At 38.9% G+C, this 26,319-nt stretch overlaps 3 protein-coding genes across 3 annotated transcripts; 1 reads left to right on the top strand and 2 right to left on the bottom strand.

Annotated features, from left to right (window-relative positions):
* The first annotated feature begins 1,815 nt into the window (after positions 1-1,815).
* On the top strand, positions 1,816-7,552 carry selenol (selenoprotein L). Its single transcript, XM_073492836.1, has 9 exons — positions 1,816-1,983; positions 2,758-2,836; positions 2,961-3,014; positions 3,562-3,607; positions 5,190-5,314; positions 5,453-5,567; positions 5,802-5,924; positions 6,381-6,518; positions 6,598-7,552. Exons 1-9 carry the CDS (start codon positions 1,878-1,880, stop codon positions 6,718-6,720), a joined length of 909 nt encoding a protein of 302 aa, XP_073348937.1. The 5' UTR covers positions 1,816-1,877; the 3' UTR covers positions 6,721-7,552.
* A 3,676-nt stretch (positions 7,553-11,228) lies between these two features.
* clec11a (C-type lectin domain containing 11A) lies at positions 11,229-15,211 on the bottom strand. The gene is made up of 5 exons (XM_073493168.1): positions 14,960-15,211; positions 13,443-13,557; positions 13,103-13,210; positions 12,583-12,666; positions 11,229-12,024 (listed from the first exon to the last, which is right to left on the bottom strand). Exons 1-5 carry the CDS (start codon positions 15,050-15,052, stop codon positions 11,612-11,614), a joined length of 813 nt encoding a protein of 270 aa, XP_073349269.1. The 5' UTR covers positions 15,053-15,211; the 3' UTR covers positions 11,229-11,611.
* A 3,925-nt stretch (positions 15,212-19,136) lies between these two features.
* Positions 19,137-26,319, bottom strand: c22h1orf198 (chromosome 22 C1orf198 homolog). Its single transcript, XM_073492855.1, has 6 exons — positions 25,987-26,319; positions 25,627-25,677; positions 24,895-25,020; positions 24,645-24,812; positions 23,764-24,114; positions 19,137-22,050 (listed from the first exon to the last, which is right to left on the bottom strand). Exons 1-6 carry the CDS (start codon positions 26,290-26,292, stop codon positions 21,994-21,996), a joined length of 1,059 nt encoding a protein of 352 aa, XP_073348956.1. The 5' UTR covers positions 26,293-26,319; the 3' UTR covers positions 19,137-21,993.

Genomic DNA, 26,319 nt, shown 5'->3' with positions numbered 1-26,319 from the left:
TTTGTTTTCCTGAGATAACATATAATTAATTTCGAGATCTTGAGATAATGACTGTGATATGATAGGCCTGAGATTATGGAGACGCCCGGGACCTCGTAGCTGGTCAGCTATGTAGTTAACGACGACATCAGGCTCACTTAGATTGCGCCGCCGATATAGCTGAAGCCTTGTTTACCGTCTTTTTAGATTACGCACACTAATGTGTATATTATCTGTAATAGCAAGGCATAATGCTATTTCAGCCTGTGTCAGGCCTTGATTGAAAAGATATGTGACGCGGTGATCGATATGCTCCTGCTCCTCTGACATTGCTACACTGAATGATGTTTCCTGCAATGATTTAATATACTACACTATCCTTTTGTTTTCTCAAGATCTCGAATTAATTATATCTTTATCTCGGGAAAACAAAGTTTTGTTATCTCGAGAAAATTATCCCGTTATCTCGGGAAAACAGCAGTTGTTATTTCGAGATAATAACTCGAGATCTCGAGAAAAAAAATGAAATTAACTCGTTATCACGGGAAAACGGAGGAAATAAAATGTATGAATGCATGGCCCTTTAGGGCTTCCGTAGTATTGTTAGGTATACGGTATTGTTTTCTCTCTCTCTCACTCTCTCTATGGTTTTCTCTTTTTCAACACAGAAGTCCACTACCATGAAGGAATAACATGGGAAAAAAGGCACCCCTCATGGGCCCTTTCACATATGAACTCACAGTGACCCTTTGGTGTTTTATTAGGACAATAAATGTCATCCTATCTACCCTCTTGTAAACACCTCAGGCAGAGAGAATTGACCCTCATATGACTTTCTGACCCTAATTACGGCCGTAATGCCAAACTTAGTCCACAAACTAATGAATGACGTCACGATGGGTTTATACTGGTGAGATACTGGTGAGATTAACACTGGTTTGGGGAACCAAAATCTTGACTTTCATATTTTGGATTTTCCATGAGAATTTCTATTTTTATACAACTGTTGTTTTATCTCTTTGGCAGGAACGGGCTTCCATACAAGGTGGATGTTTTGTTTGAACTTTTCTGTTTTAAAGTGAATTTAACAAAAGCAGTTGTCTTTCAGAGGTTTAATTCAGCCAGTTCAGACCAGTTTACACTAAAATGGGTGTAAAAAGTGTGTAAATAATGTATTTTCAAACCAATTTGGGATCTCAGGGTTTCTTGAGACTTGGACTACACTGGACAAGCTGTATGAAGACATTTTATTTATTTTTTTCCTGCTGTTTTTTTAAGTATTAAAACAAGTCCCCATCTACTTCAGTTGTTACTTCAGCAGTTGCTGCAACGCTGTTTTTTTTTTTTTTTTTGCTGTGAAGCTCAAGAAATGTTGTGTGAACTACAAAACTTTATCCAATTTTCCATCGGCATGGGGGTGAGCAGATAATGACTGAATTTTCATTTTTGGGTGAACTTATCCTTTAATGAATGATTAAAAATACACCAACTATTAGATATTACCATTATCTAACTACATTTCAGAGGGAAATATTGTAGTTTTTACTCAACTATCTTTATCTGACAGCTGTAGTTACTTCACTTCCCATAAGGTTTTGCATACTTTACATAGGCTGTGCAGTGTAATGGATTATAACATCTGCATATATTAATCATATTCCTCTCTTATTGCATTCAGGATTGTGACGCTTATAATCATGCGTTTTTAAATGTTTTTTCTTCTTCTTCTCTTGTAGTGATCACTGCTCACCACTGGGTGCTGCATGAACTCTGAATCCCAGACAAGGCTTTCAGCGCCACATGATTGTGTCACGTGGTCCGGGTGCATTTATGCATCTCATGGATGTCACTGCACTGTCAGTCGTGAGCGGTACAGGTGGCAGAGTGGGCAGGTGATCATGGCTGAGGACGTGGCTGTGTCAGAAGAGACTTTAACAAGTAGTCTGAGTCTGCTGGTCAACTTGAGCAAAGTCCTTCTAGGGAAAGCCAAGCAGGAAGCAGCAGGTAGGACTGATTCTGAAGAATGATGCATTTCACGTGACGGACTTCATTGAAAATTTGAAGGTTTAAATGTGTTTTGTTGCACAGAGAAGTAGATACCACGTAGAAAAATGTTTTTTCTGTGGAATGAATTGTTTTGGTCTTTTGAGTAATTCGGCATAGAGAAGATACACAAAAACACAGCTTTATTTTATGCGTTTATGATACTGTACGTTACTGTGAAGTGCGCAGTTAAACGGGAGAAGACAGTAAGGAAAAACACATGAGCTAATAATAAAAGACAACAGTATTACCTATGTAGTGTTCCATAACAGATGAAATGTACGCCGAATTGAAGAAGAGATCAGATTTATTCGGGTGTAATTTTTATTCTCGTTTTATAACCTATAAATTGTTTCCAGTTAGCACAAGATCATAAAAATGCGTGGATTTTAAATGAAGTTTGTGGTTTCGTTTTCACTATGTGGGATAAACGTCAAATCTAGCAGAAGTAGATGAAATAAAATATTTTTTACTTTCATCAGTGATGCTGTGTGTTAAGAAGAGCCACCTTTGTCACATTACCATGTAATATGATTATAATACAATGCTCCTTTTGATTATTTCATAACTGTGGTGTCACACATGGCTCTTGTGAGTTGTAAAGCAGATCAGTGTGATCAAATCACTGGATTTAAAGTGTGGTGTAATGTAATCTCTGTCATGCTCATTGCCAATACAATGACATTGCACAAATCAGCCTAAAAAAAATAACTATGGTCCTTTGTTCTCAAACAGAGTCCCTAGAGAGGTTTGTCCCGTACAAGATCACCACTTTATATGGTTTGATGACAGCCGGAGCGCAGTTCTTCAAAAGGTGAGGTGATCTCAGTATTCACCGAATTATCTGGCTGTGTCACTGACCAAAGAACAATCAAATGAATCCAGTTTTGCCTTTTTTATACCCTGAAGTAATCATGTTCTTTGTTACCGTTTTGCAGCCTCGGAGTGAAGAAGAAGAGTGAAGCAGAAGCTGTTTGGCAGAAGTTTTATCAGTAAGTATATAATAATAATAATGATAATAATAATAATAATGATGATAATATGTATGGTTGGCATATCAGTGTTTGAGGAGTTATTTAGGAGGTTTCCACAGGTTTTCTCCAGATGTTCTTCCTCATTCCTTCCAGCAATGATTGACCTAAATTTGATGCTTGTTATAAAACATGATAGACGAGTCAAGTCAAACGCTGATTTAAATGAGCTGACAGTATTAGCTAACCTCAGGTAATAAGGAAACTTATTCCACAGGTAGAGAGCAGAAAAAATAAAAGCTGCTTCACAATGCTTGATTTTGATCCTGGTGATGTTGAGTATAGGGGTAAATCAGACACTTATTAAGGCGAACATTGAGGAAAAAAGTATCTGTATGAACCCAAGGAGACATATGAGATTGCAGGTATTATAACCCTCCCTCTATTCATCTGCTGTTGGAGGTGAAGGGTACAGTTACTGTGATCAGTCGCTATCTTATTAGTTATTAATGGAAATGAAAGCTCAGTGTTGACATGTCTTTATCTCACTACTTTTGTGTTTTTGCAGCCATGCAGCAGTGAGAGAGCAGGTGGACGAACTTCTGCAGGTGGAGGTCTGTATCTGTGATACCTCTACTTCTTTTTTGCCCTCTTTATTTCGATTTCAGTTGCATATTATGTCCGAAATTCAGTTCTAAAGTTTTCACACAGTAAACAAACACATTCATAGACATATGTATGTTATTGCTTTAATGTTTACATCATTTTAAAGCAATATAATCATTTTTTTTTACCTTTTAGACAGCTTCAGAATCATGTTGGTGGTATAGTGTCTTGTAAAGGGGTGAATGGTGTCTCTATCACTTGTTTCTGCACTGTGTAACTTCAGTGAGAGGGTAGGATCACAGCGTTACATACAAGTTTTTAACACATAACATAGTTATGACGTCATGAGTTTTGTTTGTAGTCAGCACCTACATTACGTCTGACAAATTGTTACAGACCTGGGATTTGTGTTTACGACAGTGTTGTTGCACTCACAAACTGTGGGGGGCGCCAAATCACACAAAATGCCAGTTTCTACATAATGTTGCTTTAATGTTGCAGGTGCTAAACATGCTGCTAAGTACTTTATATACTGATGAGGGGTAGCTTGGGAATTTGCCCTCCTCAGGCATCAATAATATCTAAATCTATAATGATACAAAGTTATCAAATAAATGTAGTGGAGACGAATGACAAAATTTTCTACTGAATTGTGGTGTTGCAGAAGTATATTCGCAAAAAATGGACTTATTCAAGTAAAGGAAATAGTACTTTAACATTGTACTTAAGAACAGCAAGTGCCTAATTACTTACTTAGTAATGAGCAATGATCTTGTCAAGAAGATACAGTAATAAAGTGTAAAAATCAAAATAAATGCAATAAAATCAGATATAAATAAATATGTCCTCATGGATTCTTTCAGGAATTGGCAGTATGGCCTTAAAATTGTATCACAATACACAATATATATCTTGATATTTTGAATCTCCTCAAAATCTCTCGTAAATGTTAGAACTGGAAAACAAAATCAAATATCACAATATTTTTGACCAAATTCCTTGATATCAATATTGCAATGATGTTGTAGGGATGACTATCGGTACTTTCACAAAAGTAATCATCAGTAATTTGGATATAATGACTAAGTGAGTAAAGGCAAGTATTAGAGCAAGTAGAACGGTCTGATTTACTGTAAGGCAGCATTTAAAACAAGGAGAAGACAACACTTCATGATATAACGATATCCAAAATCTAAGATGACGCTCATATCACAATAACCCTATAATATAATACATTACCTAACCCTAAATTCTTGAGCAGCAGATGCTCTATTTCCAGCATTGAAACATTTGATAAAACTGACATAAAACACTCAAACTGATCTGGACTTTGATGGTTTGTCCTCTTGTTATCTTAGAAACAAGAACACTGGATTATGTCTGGACCAGTTTTTGCCATTTTGTCATACACCAGTTTACGATTTATTTATTTATTTCTAAATAATCAAAGCTATCACACATATTTTATCCTTGTTTTTAAATTATGTGTTGATTGATTTATTTTACATTAATTTGTCTTTAAATCAGTGTATGAGTGACTTGATGCACTGTGCTTTATTCATGTGTGTCTCTGTGTTTGGGTGTGTGCAGAGTGAGTGGGACTCCTTCCTGGTGAGTGTGGATGAAGGTCTGCAGACAACAGCCGTACTGTCAGGAGGAAAGATAGCAGAGAGCCTGAGCCCTGATACTCCGTTCACTGATGTACGAAGCGGAAAGTGAGTTCACGACCTCACCTTGAATGTTTGTGTTCTTACCACCTTAATTGGTGATTTTTTTCAACCAGGGTCAGATAGAAATATGTTTTATTGTTAATTAAAATCTATGAGTTTTATCGTGTCATTGTGTGTTTAAAGGAGTGTGACTCTGGGTCAGTACCTGGATCAGGGTCAGAAGCTGCTGCTGGTTCTCATCAGACATTTTGGATGACTACCGTGACGAGACCACGTGGCCGAGCTGGAGGCAAGTCAGGTCAGTCTACAATCTGATGATACAACTTTCAGACAATTCACTCGGCTACTCCGTCATCCTATCGCTCTACAAAAACTGTATTTAGTGTTGATTAACAAAAGCGGTTTGTATAATACTTTAAGTCTGAGGTTCTCAACCAAGTGGTCGTGACCCTGTCGTGAGGTTTTTCCACACTGTCCTCTAATGTTTACTTTTTCCTTGTACAATACTGATTATTTTACTATCTCTCTGTAGGCTGTCCTTGAGGCTCGGTCAGTAAAGGTCTTGGTGGTTGCGTTCGGCAGTGTGGAGGGAGCTCAGGTGTGGTTTGAGCAGACCGGGTGTAACTACGACATGGTGCTGGATCCACAGAGAACGGTCAGGACGCGTGTTTTTACCTTCGTTGACTGACTGAAACACAGTCAATTTGAATAATTCATTAGGAAATTAAGGGGATGAAAAGATGCATGAAAATTCAAGAGTCAAAAGTGATTCATGGAAACTAGACATGGATGTGACTCTGCACAAACAAGCTGAAGGAACCTGAGGATTTAGCAGCTGTTAGATGATGTGTCATCAAAGCCGAGCCTCCAAACCGTTCACTCTGCAAAGTCAACCACCAGATGTGAGACAGAAACGAGGGCGATCAACCAAATATGAATATTTTTCTACATGCCACAGAAGCTCTCATTAATCATTATGAGTGATTGAGTGTGTGAATACTTGTCATATTGCTGAATCCAAAGCGGATGTCTTGCTTTTCCTTGTGATGATATAAAACTGCCACAATGTGTTACAGCAGTTTTCTAATGCAGCATGTCCTCTGTGCCACAGGTGTACAGGAGTTTTGGCCTTGGCTCGTCCTACGCCCAGGTGATGAAGTTCGACTGCCTGCTGCAGTACGGCGAGTACGGAGCCGCGGACAGAGACTTCCCCGACGTCCCCCATCGCCTGCTGGAAGACATCTACCAGGTACAAACGGACGACACAGCACCTTGATATTGATGTGACGGACTTTACGCGCAGCTTTAATGTGCTGTTACGTTTTCAGATGGGAGGTGACTTTTTGCTGGATGACGCTGGGAAGGTCCTGCTTTCTCACCCGTGTAAAACCCCGTTTGACCGGCCGACTGTGAAGGACATCCTGCAGGCCGCAGACCGGGCAAAGCTGTGAAGAAGTATCTGAAATACACCACTGACACCACAGAAGAAGAGCAGCACTTTAACTCACGTTTATGACGTCACGTCTCGCTCTCATGACACCATGAAGAGGTGTGACCGATGCAGAACTGTGAAGCAAAGACAGCTGACCTTCTTTGTCGTGTCAGTGTTGTGATGGCAGCATTTTTAAATGAGTGGTTCAACTGGATCACAACGTAATTATAAATATAAATGTTATTTTTCTTTTAAAAAAACACTGATTTGCTCGTTTTTAAAAACAAATCTCTAAAGTTATAAAGCATTTCTCAAGGCTTTACTGTAAAAGTGCTTTAAGCTGATTTTGCTGTCCCCATGTGGCAGTGAGAGGCACTGTTTTTAACTTTGAGTCATGCATCATGATGTTACCTCTGACTACTTCATGAGACTATATTTCTTCCATGTGGATCGTCGAGTTGAAGACGAAGGGAAGAAAAATCTTTGCTGCTGCATCCCTCATTTCTAATCTCATATTTTAATCCACATACATTTTTACATTAAATTTGGATATTTTACTGTAGAAAATAGATATAATTGCTGCTACAGGTCTGATACATCCATATCTCTAAATAAAACACGCACATCATTTGTCTTGAACTGTCAGCAGTGTGGCTTTAAAAATAACTCAGGATGAAAACCCAGGATATCTGGTGAGTTTGGGTATCAAACCATAATGCCTTCCTATTATCAACTGGCAAGTATGTCATGTACCAAATACCGGCATTTAATATCTGGTCAGATTTATAATCTTGTTCTCTTATTATTTATATGCTTGTTTCTGATTGAAATAAAGACCCTTGCCAATTGTAGACGGTTTCATTTAAACAACACACAGACAGCATTTAACATTTGAGAACTTTGGCTTCTTCTGTTAAATGAAAACTGGTCCTATAGACAAATAGACATTGATATTTCTAAAAGTAAGGTATCAAAAAAGGCATCATTTTGGTATCGCACAAAAACTTGTATCTTGTAAGCTGAGGTCACGCCCCTCCTGGTTTCCCTCTTGACCTTGTTTTGGAAAAAATTGTACAATAGTCAATGGAAAGAGACAAATACATTTTTGATCCAGGTGAATTGTGCCATGAATTACACATATGATGTTTGTGAATTAAAAATAAATTTTCCAGGACAAGTCCTGCCCCTACCTGTGTGACCTGAATACAGAGCCAAATTCACGCCCCTTCCGGTTTGCCCCATGGGCCCTTATTTCAGAAAGACTTTGTATGGTAGTGAATGGAGAGACAAATCATTTGAACAGTTTGTCATAAAACGTATTAAATATAAGACTGCGAAAATACATCATTATAAAGACTACGCAGCCAACAGTCTCGTTAGTGACGTCATCTCGTTGAACGCTCACCAAAACCTGTAACTTAAACATTGTAGAGCTGCTCCTGTATGTTAGCAGCTCACAGAACTGACAAAATACCCTTTCACATAACTGCAGTTGTCAATATGACCAGATTTATTGTGATTTTCATCTTTTTGACACCTTTTCTGTGCGGAGTTGGCAGCCATGTTGGTGTTGGTGAAGCGTGCTGAGCGAGTCAGTGTAGCTCACTGAGCAGATTCACACAAACATAGATGATTTTTTTTTTTTTAAATTACAACAAACAGCGACTTTATTGACTTGACAAATATTCTTTTAAATTGACAAACATCGTATGTGTAAATTACAGAAGCCCTAAAGGGCCATGCATTCATAAATTTTATTTCCTCCGTTTTCCCGTGATAACGAGTTAATTTCATTTGTTTTCTCAAGATCTTGAGTTATTATCTCGAAATAACAACTGCCGCTTTCCCGAGATAACGGGATAATTTTCTTGAGATAACGAAACTTTGTTTTCCCGAGATAACAATATAATTAATTCGAGATCTTGAGAAAACAAAATGATAGTGTAGTATATTAAATCATTGCAGGAAACATCATTCAGTGTAGCAATGTCAGAGGAGCAGGAGCATATCGATCACTGCGTCACATATCTTTTCAATCAAGGCCTGACACAGGCTGAAATAGCATTATGCCTTGCTATTACAGATAATATACACATTAGTGTGCATAATCTAAAAAGAGGTTAGCAGGCTTCAGCTATATCGGCGGCGCAATCTAAGTGAGCCTGATGTCGTCGTTAACTACATAGCTGACCAGCTACGAGGTCCCGGGTGTCTCCATAATCTCAGGCCTATCATATCACAGTCATTATCTCGAGATCTCAAATTAATTATATCGTTATCTCGGGAAAACAAAGTTTCGTTATCTCGAGATCTCGAGAAAATTATCCCATTATCTCGCGAAAACAGCAGTTGTTATTTCGAGATAATAACTCGAGATCACGAGAAAACAAATGAAATTAACTCGTTATCACGGGAAAACGGAGGAAATAAAATGTGTGAATGCATGGCCCTTTAGGGCTTCCGTAGTAAATCATGGCACGGGATCAAAAAATAACTCTCATTTCAATACAATGAATGGAACCAACTTCGGCTCTCAATTTGAATTGTGCCATGAATTGTACATATGTACGGAAGCCCTAAAGGGCCATGCATTCACACATTTTATTTCCTCCGTTTTCCCGTGATAACGAGTTAATTTCATTCGTTTTCTCGAGATCTCGAGTTATTATCTCGAAATAACAACTGCCGTTTTCCCGAGATAATGGGATAATTTTCTTGAGATCTCGAGATAAAGAAACTTTGTTTTCCTGAGATAACGATATAATTAATTCGAGATCTCGAGATAATGACTGTGATACGATAGGCCTGAGATTATGGAGACACCTGGGACCTCGTAGCTGGTCAGCTATGTAGTTAACGACGACATCAGGCTCACTTAGATTGCTCCGCCGATATAGCTGAAGCCTTGCTAACCTCTTTTTAGATTACGCACACTAATGTGTATATTATCTGTAATAGCAAGGCATAATGCTATTTCAGCCTGTGTCAGGCCTTGATTGAAAAGATATGTGACGCGGTGATCGATATGCTCCTGCTCCTCTGACATTGCTACACTGAATGATGTTTCCTGCAATGATTTAATATACTACACTATCGTTTTGTTTTCTCAAGATCTCAAATTAATTATATCGTTATCTCGGGAAAACAAAGATTCGTTATCTCGAGATCTCGAGAAAACAAATGAAATTAACTCGTTATCACGGGAAAACGGAGGAAATAAAATGTATGAATGCATGGCCCTTTAGGGCTTCCGTACATATGTTCATCATATTAAAAGATAATTTTGCAGGTCAAGAAAGTCACAGTTTGTTCCTAAAGATAGTAAAATATGATTTAGTTTTGTGTAAAAAACGCTCATCGTGCAAACAGCCATGCAAAATAAGAGTCTGTTTTGTGAGCAAGCTAACCCTATATGCGTGTTTGTAAGAGCGTTGAACAAGACGATGTCACTGAGGGGTGTGTAGACTTTCAGGGAAGCCAGCAATGATTATGTTCGTCCTAAATAACCAATTATAGCCACTTTTTAAGTTTACTGACCATTACTAATTAAAGCAATAAAAAATTAACATTTTATTTATTGTTGCTTTCATAAAATATAGCCTGTTTCAGAATGAAGACCCCCCTCCCCCATGAAAATGGTATGGGTCACATGACCTCTGAAACGTACTGATATAAACAGGTATAATTGTTACGTCCTTGATATAAACTGATAGCCAGCTAATGATGGAGTGAATTGAGATGCCAAAAAGAAGAAGAGGGATCTGGCCAGAGCTCCAGACCCAAATAATAAGGTAATGACAAACTTTATTTTCAGTCAGCTGCTGTCAGAAGCTGCTCCCGGGCGGGCTAAAGAGGATTAGCCAGGAAGCTAACGTTGCTAGCCAAGTGGTAGCTAGTGTCAGTGAAGGAGCCGCCACCAGCTGTGTGAAAGAGGTTGATCCTGATAATAATAATGAAGACATCAGCGTGGTTTTGTAGGAGAGAAATTTACATTCAGCATTTTATATACAACTTTCTTGTTTTACATATTGTAGGACTTTACATGTGTGTTATATTTTTCATTTTGGGGCGTTGAAAAGGGATTCAGATGTGAGACTGCAGCTCTACAAATGTTCTGGCCAGACGTGTTGAAGTATCAGCAGTTGAACAGAGCAGCCAGACTTTGTCAAAATATCTTCAAAGATCAGAAGTAACTAAGACGTTCTGCCTAATTCCTGTTAAGCCCAAATACACACTGATTTAAATCTCCAAGAGTCTGTGCTGATTCTGAAGAAAGTGCCTCCAGCTTTTCCCTTTGAACAAATATTTAGACTTCCAGGCATGAAATCTCAGCATAGTCCTGACTGGGTTTGCATTCATATCCCTGCAGCTGCATGAGTAATATAATATTTATAATACTAACGTAATCTGATACATTTTAAATAGCAATATATGCATTTGTGCGCATTTGAGATATATTTTTTCACCTTAAAAACATAAAATACAGTGAAATATCATTATACTTTTTGAAAAAAGGAAAAAGGTACACTAATTGTAAATTAAACTGGATATTTATGATAAAACACATGAGGTTTCTAATGTAGAATTCAAGACTTCCTCACCTTTGAATACAACCAATCTAGTTTAAAGGTCCTATTTGTAAGAAAAGTTGATTTTTGAGTCATTCTGAACTCTTCAAAAAGTGACACTTTGGGTTTCCCAACTCGTCACATACTGACACTCTGTGATTGAAGGTAGGGTCGGCCGCCATCATGGCGTCAGTTCTTGACGAGTTCGGAATGACTCAAAAATCAAATTCTCTTGAAAAAGGGACTTTTAAAATATTTTTAAAGGGAAATAAGTTATTTGAAAATGTAATGGACTGGAAGTCAAAGTAAAAAAGTGTGTGAGAGAGTTGAAAAGAGTTCAATTTATAGTGCCACCCTGTCATCAAACTCGCAGAGATAGTTCATGGTCCGATCGCAGTAGTGGTCCCACCAGTCGCCGTCGTCTGACGACATGGCCACACAGTTCTCTCGTCTCCCTCCGTCCGGCTGGCTGGACAGGAAGTGTTTGCGCCACTGGAAGTATTGGACCCGCGTCCCATCGTCGAAAAGGTACATGCCCTCAGATCGCAGGTCGTTGATGCCCAGCCAGACGGGCCAGTTCCCCGGGTGGAAGAATGTCTTGACGTAGTCAGCGAGGGCCTCCTGCTCCTTGCGGTCGCGGGGCATCGCCATGCGGCCGCCGCGTTCCAGGCACTTCCTGGCCGCTCCGGCGTAGTCCTCATGGCTGTTGTACACAAGATAACATTTGTATCCCATCCTGTGTCCCTTCTGGCAACCTACACAGCAGAGAAAAACAAGACGGATGCTTTGTCACACAATTAGAAAGTTTGACTTTTTTTGGCCTCTTGGGGGCAGTGTAATAGGCTGTTAAAACAACATTGACATGTATCGCTTTGTAAAGTTATTATTATAAATGGAAATGTAAACTTTTTCTTATTTTATATAAAGCAGTCACAAAGCTTAGTAAGCATCCATTTAGAGTCATGTTTGACAAATTGTTTCAGTCATTTTTTAAAGCAAAAGTGTCTTTTTCGGAAATCTAAGAATTTTGCCGCTTTTCTTTGTCAGTCTCTGGGTTTTAGCTGTTGGTTGGACGAAATAAGCAATATAAAGACGTCACTGGGCTCTGGAAAATTGTGATAAGCATTTTTCACATTTTTTAAAAACATTTTATAGATGAAACGATCAATCCTGAAAATAATTGGCAGATTAATCAGTAATGAAAAAGGCTGTTGCGATCGTTTGTTAGTTGTCTGTGAGACCTGTGAGCTTGAGGACATCTCAGCAGCAGACCGGGAGCAGCAAAGAGCTCCAGGGGAAAATAAGTGTGATACCTTCCAGTCTCCCTGTCTCCTTGCGGTTGTCCTTGCTGTGCTGGTAGACCTCCTGGATTTTGTCCTCGAGCTCCCCGACTTTAGCTGCCATGTTAGTGAACAACAAAAACAAGGAGACATAAAAGTCAGTACAGAGCGTCATTCTGTTGACTGTTTTCCACATTAAAGAACTAAAGCAGCAAATAAAACTCCTGTTTCAAGTTGACTGCACAGCTTATTATGGAACTTAATTTATGGAACAGTCTACGGAGGACACCAGATGTGTAATCTCATTGACTTTCTCTCATTTCCATTCTTTGTTAAGTTAATTGTTTAAGTAATTCATTGCATCTTTTTTTTATTTTTTTTTTTACTTTTTTGCCACTTTTATCCTTCATTTGACCATCTTACAATGAAACTGACTGAATTAGTGGAAAGAAATATAGATGAGAAAAGTGTTACAAAGGGTGCACAATTGGTGGAAAGTGGGGAAAAAAAGTCCATGAAGAAAGAGAAATGTATGAGAAAATGATCATCTTACCATCCATCCTGGACAGACGGTCCATTAACTGGCTGACTTTAACATCCAGAGTGTAGTGACCAACATTCAGCTTGTGGATCGCCTGGTCCATGCCGGCCAGTCTAGACACTGAGGGAGAGAACATAAAGTGGTATTATTGAGGATAAAAAGGAAGATGAACAGGAAAGAGAATGAAAATGTGGTGCTTTAATGAAATATGAAATATTACTGTGTAGCTCTGAGCCTTATCTCTGTGCTTTAAAGTTATTAGGTTGATACCAGTATATGATGGAGATACTTTCTGTAGTGTCAGTGTTTGCCTATCTAGACCTAAACTGGATATATATATATGGAGACTCACAGACATAGTTGTATGAGTTTTCAAAGTCTGACACTGGGTTAGTTGGCTCTGGTTCAGGCTCTGGAAGAATATCAGGAACGTCCCCTCTCGCCTTCTTCAACTCTGGCAGGGACTCCTGATACAGACACACAGAGAGAGACAGAGAAATCACAAGGTCAACATTTCTATGATGTTTCTCTCTATCACATTTGAGTTGTGTTAGTTCTTCTTTGCTACAGTAGACGAGATTAAACCCTGCTTCCTCACAACCAATCAAAAGCAAGCCACAGATGCTCATTAGGGTTGTATCCAAAATCTGAATTACCTCCCTGTACACATAAATGTCTAACGTGCTGTGTCTTTAACCACAACAATCTTAATTGCATGCAGGATGGAGTGTTTGCAATCATGTATTTAGTATTATCAAAGAAATCTATTTACAGTTCTAAAGGAAGTATTCATGTCCTTTACTTTGCTCAGTTTGAACTATTTTATATCAGACTGCAACTATTGATTATTTTCATCACTGACTGATCTGCTTATTATTTTCCTAATCATTTGATTGATTGTTTGGTTTGTAAAAAAGAGTGGGAGGTGCCAACCATAAGTCCTCTCAGCCTAAAATGACACCTTCACAATGCATGTTTTGTTCAACCAACTGCACCAAACCTCAAAATTATTAAAAATGAATTAAAGTAAATATGAGTTTGATTATAGTTACCAATTAATTTTCCATCGGCTACTCAATAAATTGACTAATCAATTCAACTATACTTTGAAACAAAACATCATTTTTTATAAGCTCTGTATCTTTTGTATGCAAAAATCCTAATTTGTAAGTAGTAAGTAAGTAACTAGCTAGTAACTAAAGCTGTCTAATAATTGTAGTGGAGTAAAAAGTAGGCTACAATATTTCCCCCTGAAATATAGTGGAGTAGAAGTAATATGAAAGGAAAATATTCAATATAAGTACAAGTACCTTAAAATATGTGCTTATGTAAAGCACTTTAGTAAATGTACTTAGTTACATTCCCCTACTGTTTGTATATCTATTTATCTTAAACACATGTTCCCTCAGTGACTTAGGAACTGACAGAGGGAAACGGGTGTTTTATTTTGAAGTCTTAGTAGAGGAAAAGCCTGCTCCTCTGGGTGTATCATCATGGATAATAGTCATACCGGTGCAGTTGCATCATTATTATCTTTAACATGTCTGGTTTGTGTCATCCACCTGTGATGTCATCACTTACAGTAGATCAGCCAACAAACAACGTTCACATGGTACTGTATCTTCTTTACACAGATTTATTTGAACTTTATGTGGCCAAATTATCTCAATGTTTGTTATCTTTTACTTCATTTAGCTACACCTGAGTCCCTTCAACACACATGCACAGTTTATCGGTGTGAATGGACACAGTGTTTTTGCTTAAACAAGCAGGCATGCAACAGTAACAGCAACATCTACAATTTAAAATGAAGTTCTCAGTTAATTAAGTCCATGTTTCAGTAATAAAAAGAACTCATGCAGTCCTGACCTGTGTTGGTGCAGCGTTGGCTGTCCCTGTAAGAACAGACAGACCCAGAGAACATAAACACAGGAGAGCGAGCGAGGCTTCAGCCGGTCCCATTTTCAGCTTCCTAATAACTCTGCTTTTACTTCAGCAGCAAAACTCCCTCTGAGTCAGTCTGTCGCTCTCTTTCACTCCTCTCTCCCTCCTGACCCTCTAGCTTCCTCCAGAGAGATCTCAGTAAAGCAGGAACATCAGCAGGAATCTCCCATTAAAAGCTGAAATCCTAAGTTTTATTTTTATTTTTTAAAATCTAAATCACATCCTAGTTGTCTTCCTGCTGTCGCTCCTCTGTCTGCCTCATTCAGGACGTCTTGCTTTTCTGCCAAACAGGAAAGCTCTTTGTATTTGCTTCCACCTCCCATTTCCACTCTTTGTGGGGAGCTTTACACAACATCACAGGTCTCTGTCCTGTGGAAACCACAGGCTACATCAAAGCTTTGTGGCACTTTTTTTTTTTAGCTATTCCAATGTTTTATTTATTAATGATTTAATTTGCTTAAGAAGTAGGACAGTTTCATGGTTATCCTTCAGTTCACCAAATTTGCAAATACAAAATTTTCTTGGTTATCTTCAGGCAGCATTTTGAGTCTTTGGTTTTTTTTTCAAACGTACAGTCGCCAGAATAAATGTTGGCATTTTACATTTCTGCAAGCCACTGATCTAGTTGAATGTGTACATGTTATATGTAAAATTTCAGCATTCCTAGAATACTTATCACATTCACGTTACATTTTTATCAGCTTACCTTCATGTCTGGAGGTGGAGGGGATTGTGTCGGCATCACATTCCAGCAAGAACGCTGTCAAAAGGGAGACCACTGTTCAAGATGGCGTTTCAACAATTGTAAGCTTGAAACCTCTGAATGTTTTTAATAGGACATCATAACAATTTGCAGTCACGTTGATTACAGTTAGTCAAGATGGCTGCCAAGCCAGAGACCACTGTTTGAACGGGGTTACAAGATCTGCAGGCATGAAAACACTGTATATTTTTGACGAGACGTCGGGACATTATCCAGCCCTGCTTGTTACAACAAAATAACATTTCAGCATTTGTCAGCATGAAACCACTGGACATTTAACAAGACATTGGGGCATTTTCTAGCCGTGTGGCAACAAAACAAGATATTTTTGATGAGATGTCGGGACACTCTGCAGCCGTGTTTGTTACAGTTTTGTAAGCGACATACCATGGGGTATTTTTAACAATACATTGGGACATTTACCAGCCATATTTGTGGGGGGAAAAAATTATATTTTTGACGAGACGTTGAGACAATTTGCAGCTGTGTTTGTTATGGTTAGGCAAGTAGGCTGCCGAGCCAGAGAACACTGTTGAGATGGTGTTTCAGCATTTGTAAGTGTGAAACCTTTGGATATTTTCAGTGACACATTGCAGCCTTTTCCAGCCGTGTTTGAGGCAACAACATTTTTAACAAGACGTCAGGACAATTTGCATCTGTGTTTGTTACAGTTTGGTAAGAAGGCTGCCGAGCCAGAGAACACTGTTCGACACCGTGTTTTAACATTTGTAAGCATGAAACCACGATGGATCTGTTGACATTTGTCCCTAATATAATTTAATCTATGGCACTTTTATGACTTCTTATCTCTGTTGAATTAAATGTTAGGCTTGGAAGTTTATTGTTGACTTGTAGACAAAACCAACAACTGTCAAACTGCAGTTTCCAGGGTTAACAGTGAACTTTCATGTTGCTTTAACTTCTTTATCTTTTTTATCTCTGGCTTAAATGTTGGTTGGTTTAGAAAACACTGCATGCCTGTGCACAAGTACACCGTGGTCATAAACTCACAGACACATATACACACACACCCCTTTCATTAATTCGGCTAAATATGAGGCCTGCTTGCCAAGCTTTTCTAGTGTAATTAAATGAAGAAATAAATAAGTGGTAAGGGAAATATGGGGTTGTGAATCTGTTCACAGGAAATGATGGCATAAAAAGAAAAGAAAAAAGATAGTGTGTGTGTGTGTGTGTGTGTGTGTGTGTGTGTGTGTGTGTGTGTGTGTGTGGGTGTAACAGGAGGTATGCCAGTTAAAATGCCACAAGAATCCGGCAGAGTTTCCAGGGAAAGCGACTGAAATCCGGAGACTGGGAGGAGCTCCGGCAGTGACTGGGACTGTGAGCTCTGAGCAAAGAGGGACAGATGTGTTTGAGACACGCAGCTGTTCCAGCACACGATGGAGTCCAAGAATCCAGACTTTTTCCAAACGTCGGTTTGGATTCAAACAAATCATGGCTGGAAAAAATATGTGAGCCCTAAAAAAAAGTGTTTTTGCATGTTTTGACCTCGGTGGTTTTGGCAGATTTTCCACTTTGAACAATCAAAGCAACTGATATCCAAATCAAACTGTAGCTGAAATTATTAGTTGAGCAACAGAAATGAATCAGAAACTACATTTTTTGATAAGAAATCCCAGGAAAATAATTTAAGTCAAATTTTTAAGCAAAAAAATTAAGTGCCAGCCTCTCAAATATGACAATTTCTTGCTTTTTTGTATTATGTGACATTATATTCAGCATTTTGGGGTTTTGGACTGTTAATCAAACAATAAAAACAATCGGAAGAAGTCATCGTATGCTAGGGAATTGCATAAGGAATTCTTCACCGTTTTCACCAAACTTTTCATCAAGAGAGTAACTGATAATAAAAATAATAGAATGTTTATGCACTCAAATTACCCTGAACTCTTTAGTATTGTTACTACAAGACTGCGATGTAATAAATAAAATGAACACGGGTCTGCATTTGTGTAATCATATATATAATAGGCATGGAGAGCAGACTTTCTCTCAGACTGACCTCACTCATCATAAGGTATGTCATTAGGAGAAAAACATGTGGATTACTCATCAAATTTCCGACTAACTGCAGACCTCTTTTCTCTGTCTGAGACACAACCACCTTAGTATCTGTCACCATCATATCGGTATCTGAAAATGTCTGAGGAACAGTCTGCCTTATTCGCCTGCTAGACATAAGCTCACACACTGTTACACAATCACTGCCCTGTTTCTGTTTCCGCTCTTAAGTTCAATGGCGTGCAAAGATTTTCATTCACCTAAACATTTGTTGCAAAAAATATTTGAGAGGGAACAAAGCAGCCATTCAGAGTTTGGAGGTGTTGGGTGGTGCTGCAGGGAGGCCACTGGACTGGACAGAGGTGCCTCAGTCCAGCGAGGGATGATGAACACAAACATACAGTTCCTCAAAGACCAACACTGATAGATGATATATTTAGATTCAATCTGTTTGTGGCTGCTTTGCTCTCATGTGATCTTCTTTGACCAGTTTAAAGTACCAAAATTATTCATTTTTAGCCCATTAGTCACAATGTAAAACAATGTTCAACTTAGAGGGGATTTAAAGATGAAACTTTATGTATTTTTTGGCATGGATATGCATCTAAACTGGAATTTAAGACAATCATGGACACCAAAACTAAACCTATGATGATCATAAGTGAAACTGTAGAACATCAGTCACAGCAGAGGTTGACTGGAGGTCAGGTTGTCGATAGAACATAACCGTCCGCTCCATATGTTGGTTTAACTCAGGTATCCCCGACCTGACTTCATCAGCCTTGTTTGCCTTCACAACATACATTATGAATGAAACACAGTAATGCTCTTCCCTCTTTAAATAATCACTGTAGAGCGGCTGCTTTGCACTCGAGGGAGACAGCGGAACGAGGTCGGCTGATTCTAAATCGGGCCTGTGTGTTGTTCGACTGAACAGCACAAAGTTTCCTCTGAGCACCGGACATCCTTCCCTCCTCCTTTTCTAAATGGCGTCTTGGATCTGGTTGGAATTACAGCTGGAGGAATTGATGTCATGGAGCTGAGAGGGAGGTCAACAAGAATGCAAAAGAGCAGGCGAACAATCTTAATGTCAAACAAGAAAAGTTAAGGCGTTACCTTCAGTTTTTGTTATAAAATCAAATCTGTTATCGACTGAACAAACAAAACAAATACTCCTTCTCTTTCCATCAGACTGTACAACCTGGCCTCGATTAATTTGGAAAATACAATTAGTGGGTGGAAACCGGACTCTGCATTACAAAGAAATGTTTGTGTCCAAAAACCTTTGTGAGAAACAGAAAAGACAAGAAACAGATCTGACTTTAGTTTATTTATTTCTTCCCAATCTGTGATCTCAAAATGCATGAGTGCAATATACTTGTATAGCATAAGGTACAATCAGCAGATAAATATAAAATTCAGTAAAATAGTACTCTAGTCATGTAAACTGGATTTTAAATCTATGACACAAGTGGTACAAATCACTACATGCCTGCCTGTTGACCTAAAACACAACGTTTAAGTGCGTCTTACGGACACTAGCTTTGCTCAGCACTAGTTTGTGGTCAAATGTGACAGTTGGGGTGGTGAGGAAGTGTTGGCAAGAAGCTTAATCCATACAAGTCATCTGTAACAGGTTCACACGGCAGCCTGGACACAGTCCGTGAGTTTTCCATGACTGAGTTTGAGCACTTCAAAGGCTGCTCTTCCCTCTTTTGAATGTCAGAGAGGACGACAGCCTGGTTTCCACTCTCTGAAAACCACTATCTGATTCTATGAATATGTGAAACTTGGAAAATACATTCTGTTATATTCCTGTTAAGTGATGCAATGGTGAAAACCCATGATATCCCAGGAATTCCATAACCAGTAGGAACATTGTCTGTAGTAAATGCACTATGTGAGCTGAGACTGCAGCACTGAGAACTACTTTAGCTCTACAACTCTTAGGTTTATAGGAATATATGCCGTAGGTACGTATAAATAAAAGCACAACAGAGAGCAAAAACTTCATGACAATTAACAAAACATAAAAAGAAAAAAGGATTAGTGTTTTGCACAGATGAACATTTGACATGCTTATGGTACACAAGATTTCCTCGCTTGCTAGATTAGTGTCTAAAACTTGCATGTGAAGAAAGCCAAGTCACCATTGCTGTGCATTCACACAACAAACAACATGATCAGCAGGTTACAAGGAATATTTGGCAGTTTTCTTATTCTTTATTGGGATTGGCAAATATTCGATTTCTATTTCTTCCCCTGCCTGTTAGAATGTGTTTTCATGTACCATAGCTCTTAATATTGGGTGTTAAATTGGTTTGAGGAATGTAACAGGCATGTAAACTTTTCCACCACTTTATAAACCTTTATATGAAAGGCTTCAGGGTGAAAAACACAATGCAACTGATCTTGAGGAGCAGCTGCAGCCATTTCAAGGGTTAGTGATTAGCTCTTGAGTCATTTTAATGGCTCGATGGATAGCAATGTTGACAAAACACTGTACCATTATGTTAGAAAATACCAAACCAGGTGACTACTTCATTTGCCATATCAGGTAAAAGTAGGCTGGCTACATATGCCTCATTTACACCTGTCACTTCCAAGTGTCTCATATCACCAATCAGTGCAAAATTAACTTTTCTGTCCATCGGCCAAATGGCTGGAAAATGTTCAAATTATTCATTATTTCCAGCTGGTGAGGGAGGCAATCTACCAGCCATTTTTTTTATTTTTTATTCCAGCATGTGTCTGGTTTTAATTTTGAGCCCTGTCCATAATATCCAGGCATTATGGAATGCACCTTCATTTACACCACCTGCCTTGTTTTTTCCAAACTAAGTGCCTCTCAGGGTCACACTACAGCTCAGAGGCGGGTGTTAAAGCAGCTACAGCTGGCTGTAAACCTCTGCACCTTAGCATTTTAGTTACATAAGTAACAACTTAGCTAGATAGCTAACATCTATCGAACATCTTCTAAATGCATTTCAAACAGCGATCGATTTTGATCCCTTCTGAACCACATTTCATGGTTGCATATACATTTGATTATGGTATATTTAACAGTTATCTGTTGCATCCTTAATACCTGCAGTGACTTAGGTGTAGTCCACATGTACATGGGTATTTTTGAACGAAATTGATTGAGGGAGATGTGAATTTCTATTAAAACATCGAACACAGTTGTTTTTGTCTCTTTTCCGTTAGTGTATTTTCAATGTCCATTCATGCCTCTTTAAATATAGACGACATAACATCCGTTCTGTAATGTCAAAATGAAATACTCCACAATATCACAACTAGGGTTGCAGCGGTATACTGTTTTAAAGGTATACCAGGGTATGAAAATTGATGCTTATCGTACCGTGCACATTTGCTTATCTATCATCAACTTTCATGCCAGGGAAAGTATAATTGGGTAATAAAGCCATCAACCAAAAAAAAACCCCTTTAGTTTCATTCCTTTAAAGGGCCATTGTAACTGATAGTAATAACAACATTAATAATAATAACAATAATTGTGTAGTCCCATTTACCGCAAAACCATGATACTTTCCTGAGATAGTTATTGTACCGTTAAATTCTCACACCATTGCAACCCTAATCACAACACGTACTCCGAGTTCACATTTGCAAATGATGCTACTCCGATAAGACCTGATTAGGATGCGAACGTGGATGTCTGCGTCATCATTTTCAAAATTCTTCACTCTGGAAGGAATTTCAAAAATGTCTGTTTTCAGTGACGTTAAACACTATGTACGTGTGTATAAAATGCCAATATGCATAGAATACAAGAATAACCAGTGTACATGTGGACACGGTCAGAATTGTGTAACCTTTAAACCAAGCTGATCGCAGTGAGAATGCACAGTCGGGGCGAGCACACACAATCTGTGAGGTTCAGTCCTTTGGTGATTGGCAAGACATTAAAGGGCTGCAACCCTACTCAGAAAGGGAGCTTTTCTAGTGGGGGGGAAACACCAGCACACAGGCGGTGAGATAATGTCTTAACAAGCCACTGAAGATAATTACTAGAATAAAATGTGGTCACTTTAAATACTGGTGTTTGTTAAATCTAGATGTGGATGTCTGTAGTCATGGCAGTGTGGTCCTTCTTCAGAGTGATGATGAGAATGATTCATTCAGAGCGGTGACTCGTTTCCGCTGTGGTTTACCAGTTGTCTAAGAAGTCGAATCCAGTCTTCAGGATGTTGCTGCTCGTGTTGAACTGAGGGGTGGGAGACACGGAGAGACAGAGATGCAGCTCAGTACATTATTTTGTTGTAACTTTCATCTTATTTCTGTATGTGTCTTTTTTGCTGATTAAATCATTCTTTTATCTGCATCTCTCAGTTTCACCCTCCCCCCCACTGACTTGTCCTGTTAGGGTGATTTTACAGCTAACCGGCTTGTTTGGTTTGTTTAGGCTGGTGTGCAAGCTGTGAATCAAACTCTGGTGCAGACTAAACAATCGGACAGAGACTTGAGAGGTTGGTTTGGCTCGGTCCAAGATCGACTGTGCTGCTCTTCTTCTGTGGTATGAAAGCAAAACAGACCAACCACAGGGCTTCTGTGATTTTAGCAGGAATTGAAAAAACTTAACTCCAATTAAATCCTCCTGACTGTAAAGACATGTCAAAGAATATGTATTAGTGAGACTGAAAATGAGTTAAAACTGGGGATGCATGATATGGATTTTTTTCCTGATGCCGATAACTGATAATTATGTACTTTTCGTGGCCCGGTACCGATAAGATAACCAATAGTTTCAGGTTTTTGTATATTAAAAAACAGTTCCTAACCTGTAGTTTTTCTGCACACCTGAAGGTAGGAAAAGATTAAGTGAGCAATGATTAATGATTTAATATTCCGTAGCTCTGATGACATTTGTTGTAATGGAACTCAGACTTTTTTCCGCCTCTCTTGAGGAAAATTTATTGCAAATTACAATTGCGTTGTCTGCCTCTGAAACTGTAAACACTAACCTAATTAGAGTTGCAACTATTAATTGATTACTTGTCAACTATTAAATTAATTGCCAACTATTTTGATGAATGATTAGTCAGTTTGAGTAATTTTTTTAAAGAAAAAAACAAAAAAAAAAGTCCAAATTCTCAGTTTCATGTGTGTGTGAATATTTTCTGGTTTCTTTACTCCTCTATGGCAGGAAACTGAATATCTTTGGGTTGTGGACAAAACAAGACTTTTGAGGACGTCATCTTGGACTTTGGGAAACACTAATCACAATTTTCGGACATTTTATAGACCAAACAACCAATTGAAAAAAATAGTCCAAAGGTTGATCAACAATGAAAAAAATAATCGTTAATTGCAGCCCTAAACCTAAAATGTATAGTTATTGCTATTGCTCTCCAAGACCTAGCAAGGAGGGCCCAGTGTGCCCCGTGCACATAAGCCAGAGCTGCAGTCAGTCAGATCTCCACTTCTGCTATTTGTTTTCATTCCTTTGTTTTTACAGCACAACACCCACGCTGCATATTTTCACTCACCCACTCCTTACACTACTAATTTTACAGCTTCAGTTTACTTGTTTTTGTTGCAGTCTAAGAGCTGGGCTGTAACAGCATTTAGTGAACAAGAAAAACTATAACTAAAAAGCAACAATGTAAAGTTACGTTTTTCCTTCATCTGGACCAAATGAACTGAACCCCAGATTTGAAGCGACCTTTAGAAAGCTTGGACTGGGTCAAGAACCAACAACCAACCATTGTTGAATTAAGCCTATAAATAATAAATAAACACGTCGAACTTGATTTTAAGGGTGGTACATTTCTGGCCACATACTGATTTCACAGCAGGGATATTCCTTTTATTTTCTCTGTCGATAAATGGGATGTAATTTTGTCTTTAAATCCATAACTTCTGAATTTCACAATATCCAAAGCAAATCTCGTCCTGCGAGTTCTGTTTCCAAACTCACCTGGGCAAAGGTTGGACTAGTTTGCGAATCGTCTTCCCCCTTCTCTTTCTCCACACTGGTGGGGTTGTGTGAAGGTTTGGACAACGAGCTGGAGGAGTACATTTCATCCAGGGTGTTGCTGACTGATGGCAGGGTGCTCTGAGATCGCTCCCAGCCCGCAACTGACGAGGACACGCTGACAGGTGGGACTGGGTTTGGTGAAATGGAGAGGGATGCCGGTGTTGCACTAACAGCGGCGGCAACAGGGGGATGGGGAGCAGGCGGCTTGGGTGCTCGCTGCTTGGTGGACCTGGAAGGAGGCGGAAGGTGGGAGTCTGCTGCCTCAGCTTCCTTGGGGGTGACGGAGGTCTCCTGTAAGAAAAATTATTTTATTTAATTTTGACATCATTAATATCACGTTTTAAAGATTAAGATTTTTTTATATTATACACTTGTTTAAGATAACCTAGAGAAGAAAAAAACGTTGATTTTTTGAAAGTGTTCAGAAACAGCTGTACAACGCAAAATCACAGCAACAACAAATGTGCAAGAAAGTAAAGAAAGGACAGCAAAGTAGAACAATCAGAAACAATCTAGTCATCATTGTTGTTTTCTCTGACTGCAAATTGGCTGCATTCACCATCTGCTACCCCGACACTTGTGCAGGCTTCACAGATTCCAGTTATCTCAGCTTCAGGCTAGATTCTATTTCAGGATACACAGCTCGATAAGACAAGCGACAAGTGTTGGGATGGGAAACGCTTTCAATCTGGTGTTTGTTTGAAAATATACAGACCACAAATGTGACACTTGTGCCAAAATATATGAAAAAAATGGCAGCTGTTACTTCAATTGAAAACGGCACCAGATACTGAGGAACACTGGTAGATTTCAGTGCTTACCTGTCGGAGGTAGGATGGGAGGGATTTCTCTCCTTTCTCGAGGGATTTGATCTGGCTGGGGGTTAGGGACTGAAAGTCGGCTTGCTCTCCCTCCAGCCTGGACCTCTCAGCGCTGATCTTCCAGAAAGATGATTCTTCTTCTGGCCTGCGTCCCTCACTGACAGACACCTTTACAAACACAATAGCACATTTAATTTACAACTCCCAAGATATACAAATTAAAACAACTGCAGTAGGCTCCTTATCTTACCTTGGTTCCTGGTGTACTCTTGCTGAGCTGGCTGGAATGAGGAGCCTTTACAGCCTTTGAGTCTGCCTGCGAGGTTGAGATTCCCTGGTCGGCAGGGCCTGATGTCAAGCTGAAATCCAGCTGGCTCTGAAAGAGGGAGCAAAATGTATATTATAGTTGCGTATGTTAAAGAGGGGATGGAAAATGCTAAATTTTCCTTACAATATATACAAAGGTTTGACATGATAATTATGTTATCAACTTATTGTATGTATCTTATCTTACGTATCTTATTGATTTATCAATGTATGTACATAAATCTGAACATTTTTGCCATCCTCGATATTGCCTTTTGTATTTACATGCGGCGTTATAAGACTTTGGTGCAGCACGTAAGGATTTATTCACATTTTATTTGTGGTTTTGCTTGTGTGGTTAAGGTTTCATTTATCTAGGATACTTAAATATTTTTTCACACTCCAATTCCAATGTCTGAATAATAAAAATTATAAGTTCAATGCTCTTTGAAACGGTGTAGTGGCACTGTCGTTATAGTATCATTAAAATTGGTGGTAATAAATCCTGACAAAAACTAAAAACGACAATAATATCATTTATCGCAGATATTTCTGCTCACTATTTTTGACATTATACACAACAAGATTCATTACTGAACACAACACTAGATAATGACAAAAGTCCCATCACAATTTGTAAGTCCAATTTCTTCCCAGAGTCTATAAATAGTCTTACCTTTGTTTCCCATGAGAAGGGGGCTGAGTGCTCATCTTGCCAGGTGATATCCTAAACAGAAACACAGAGTAGTATTTCAGGACAGAAAACGATTTATTATGACTTATCTACGACTGAGTGCCTATTATAAGTCTAACTTTAGGCCAATGTTTGTCTATTATCTTTTTATTCCTTATGGCTGCGACTAAAATCAAACATTCACTTGTAGCTAGCTTACGTATCAGGTAGCCGGTGACGTTTGACAACATATTTAGACGGCTACGTGGCTAGTTAGCAACCATAACAACACACCCAGGCTGCTCTGACCTCTAAAAACACCCACAAAGCTAACTAACATCAATTATAATGTGCTTTAAGTACCTCGTCCCCGAAATGAACTATCTTCTGTCCCGTCTGAATGAGCAGTTTAGGGTAACAGACCACTTCATCACGTTCAACTCTGTGCATAGCGTATCGGGCTCGGATATGGGGGTCCATCATCCCGTTGTCGATGGCGTTGTCCTGCTCTTCAGGCGTCATTTTCTCCCAGGTCGAGCCGTGCTTGGCTTTGATTTTCTCCCTCTCCTGCATTATTTTGTTCGCCATGGAGTTGATGGAGGAGAAGTATTCGAACTTCTTTTCCTCCATCCTGTGGGCGTCGAGCCCCGCCATGGTTGCGGCGGCCATCTTTAGCTTCTACCAGCTGTTGTTATT

Source organism: Pagrus major, chromosome 22, assembly GCF_040436345.1.
Source record: "Pagrus major chromosome 22, Pma_NU_1.0".
NCBI lineage: Eukaryota > Metazoa > Chordata > Actinopteri > Spariformes > Sparidae > Pagrus > Pagrus major.
This window is presented reverse-complemented; position numbering and strand designations above follow the sequence as displayed.

What these genes read in the sequence shown, in the direction of transcription:
- clec11a (XM_073493168.1), bottom strand. Translation starts at nt 15,052, where the DNA reads ATGGGACCGGCTGAAGCCTCGCTCGCTCTCCTGTGTTTATGTTCTCTG. An exon ending in CCGTCTGTCCAGGATGGATG is followed by an intron (nt 12,667 to 13,102) that starts GTAAGATGATCA and finishes CTAACATGGCAG; the next exon opens with CTAAAGTCGGGGAGCTCGAG. An exon ending in GGAGACAGGGAGACTGGAAG is followed by an intron (nt 12,025 to 12,582) that starts GTATCACACTTA and finishes TCTGCTGTGTAG; the next exon opens with GTTGCCAGAAGGGACACAGG.
- c22h1orf198 (XM_073492855.1), bottom strand. Translation starts at nt 26,292, where the DNA reads ATGGCCGCCGCAACCATGGCGGGGCTCGACGCCCACAGGATGGAGGAA. An exon ending in TAGTTCATTTCGGGGACGAG is followed by an intron (nt 25,678 to 25,986) that starts GTACTTAAAGCA and finishes GTTTCTGTTTAG; the next exon opens with GATATCACCTGGCAAGATGA. An exon ending in AGAGTACACCAGGAACCAAG is followed by an intron (nt 24,813 to 24,894) that starts GTAAGATAAGGA and finishes GTGTTTGTAAAG; the next exon opens with GTGTCTGTCAGTGAGGGACG.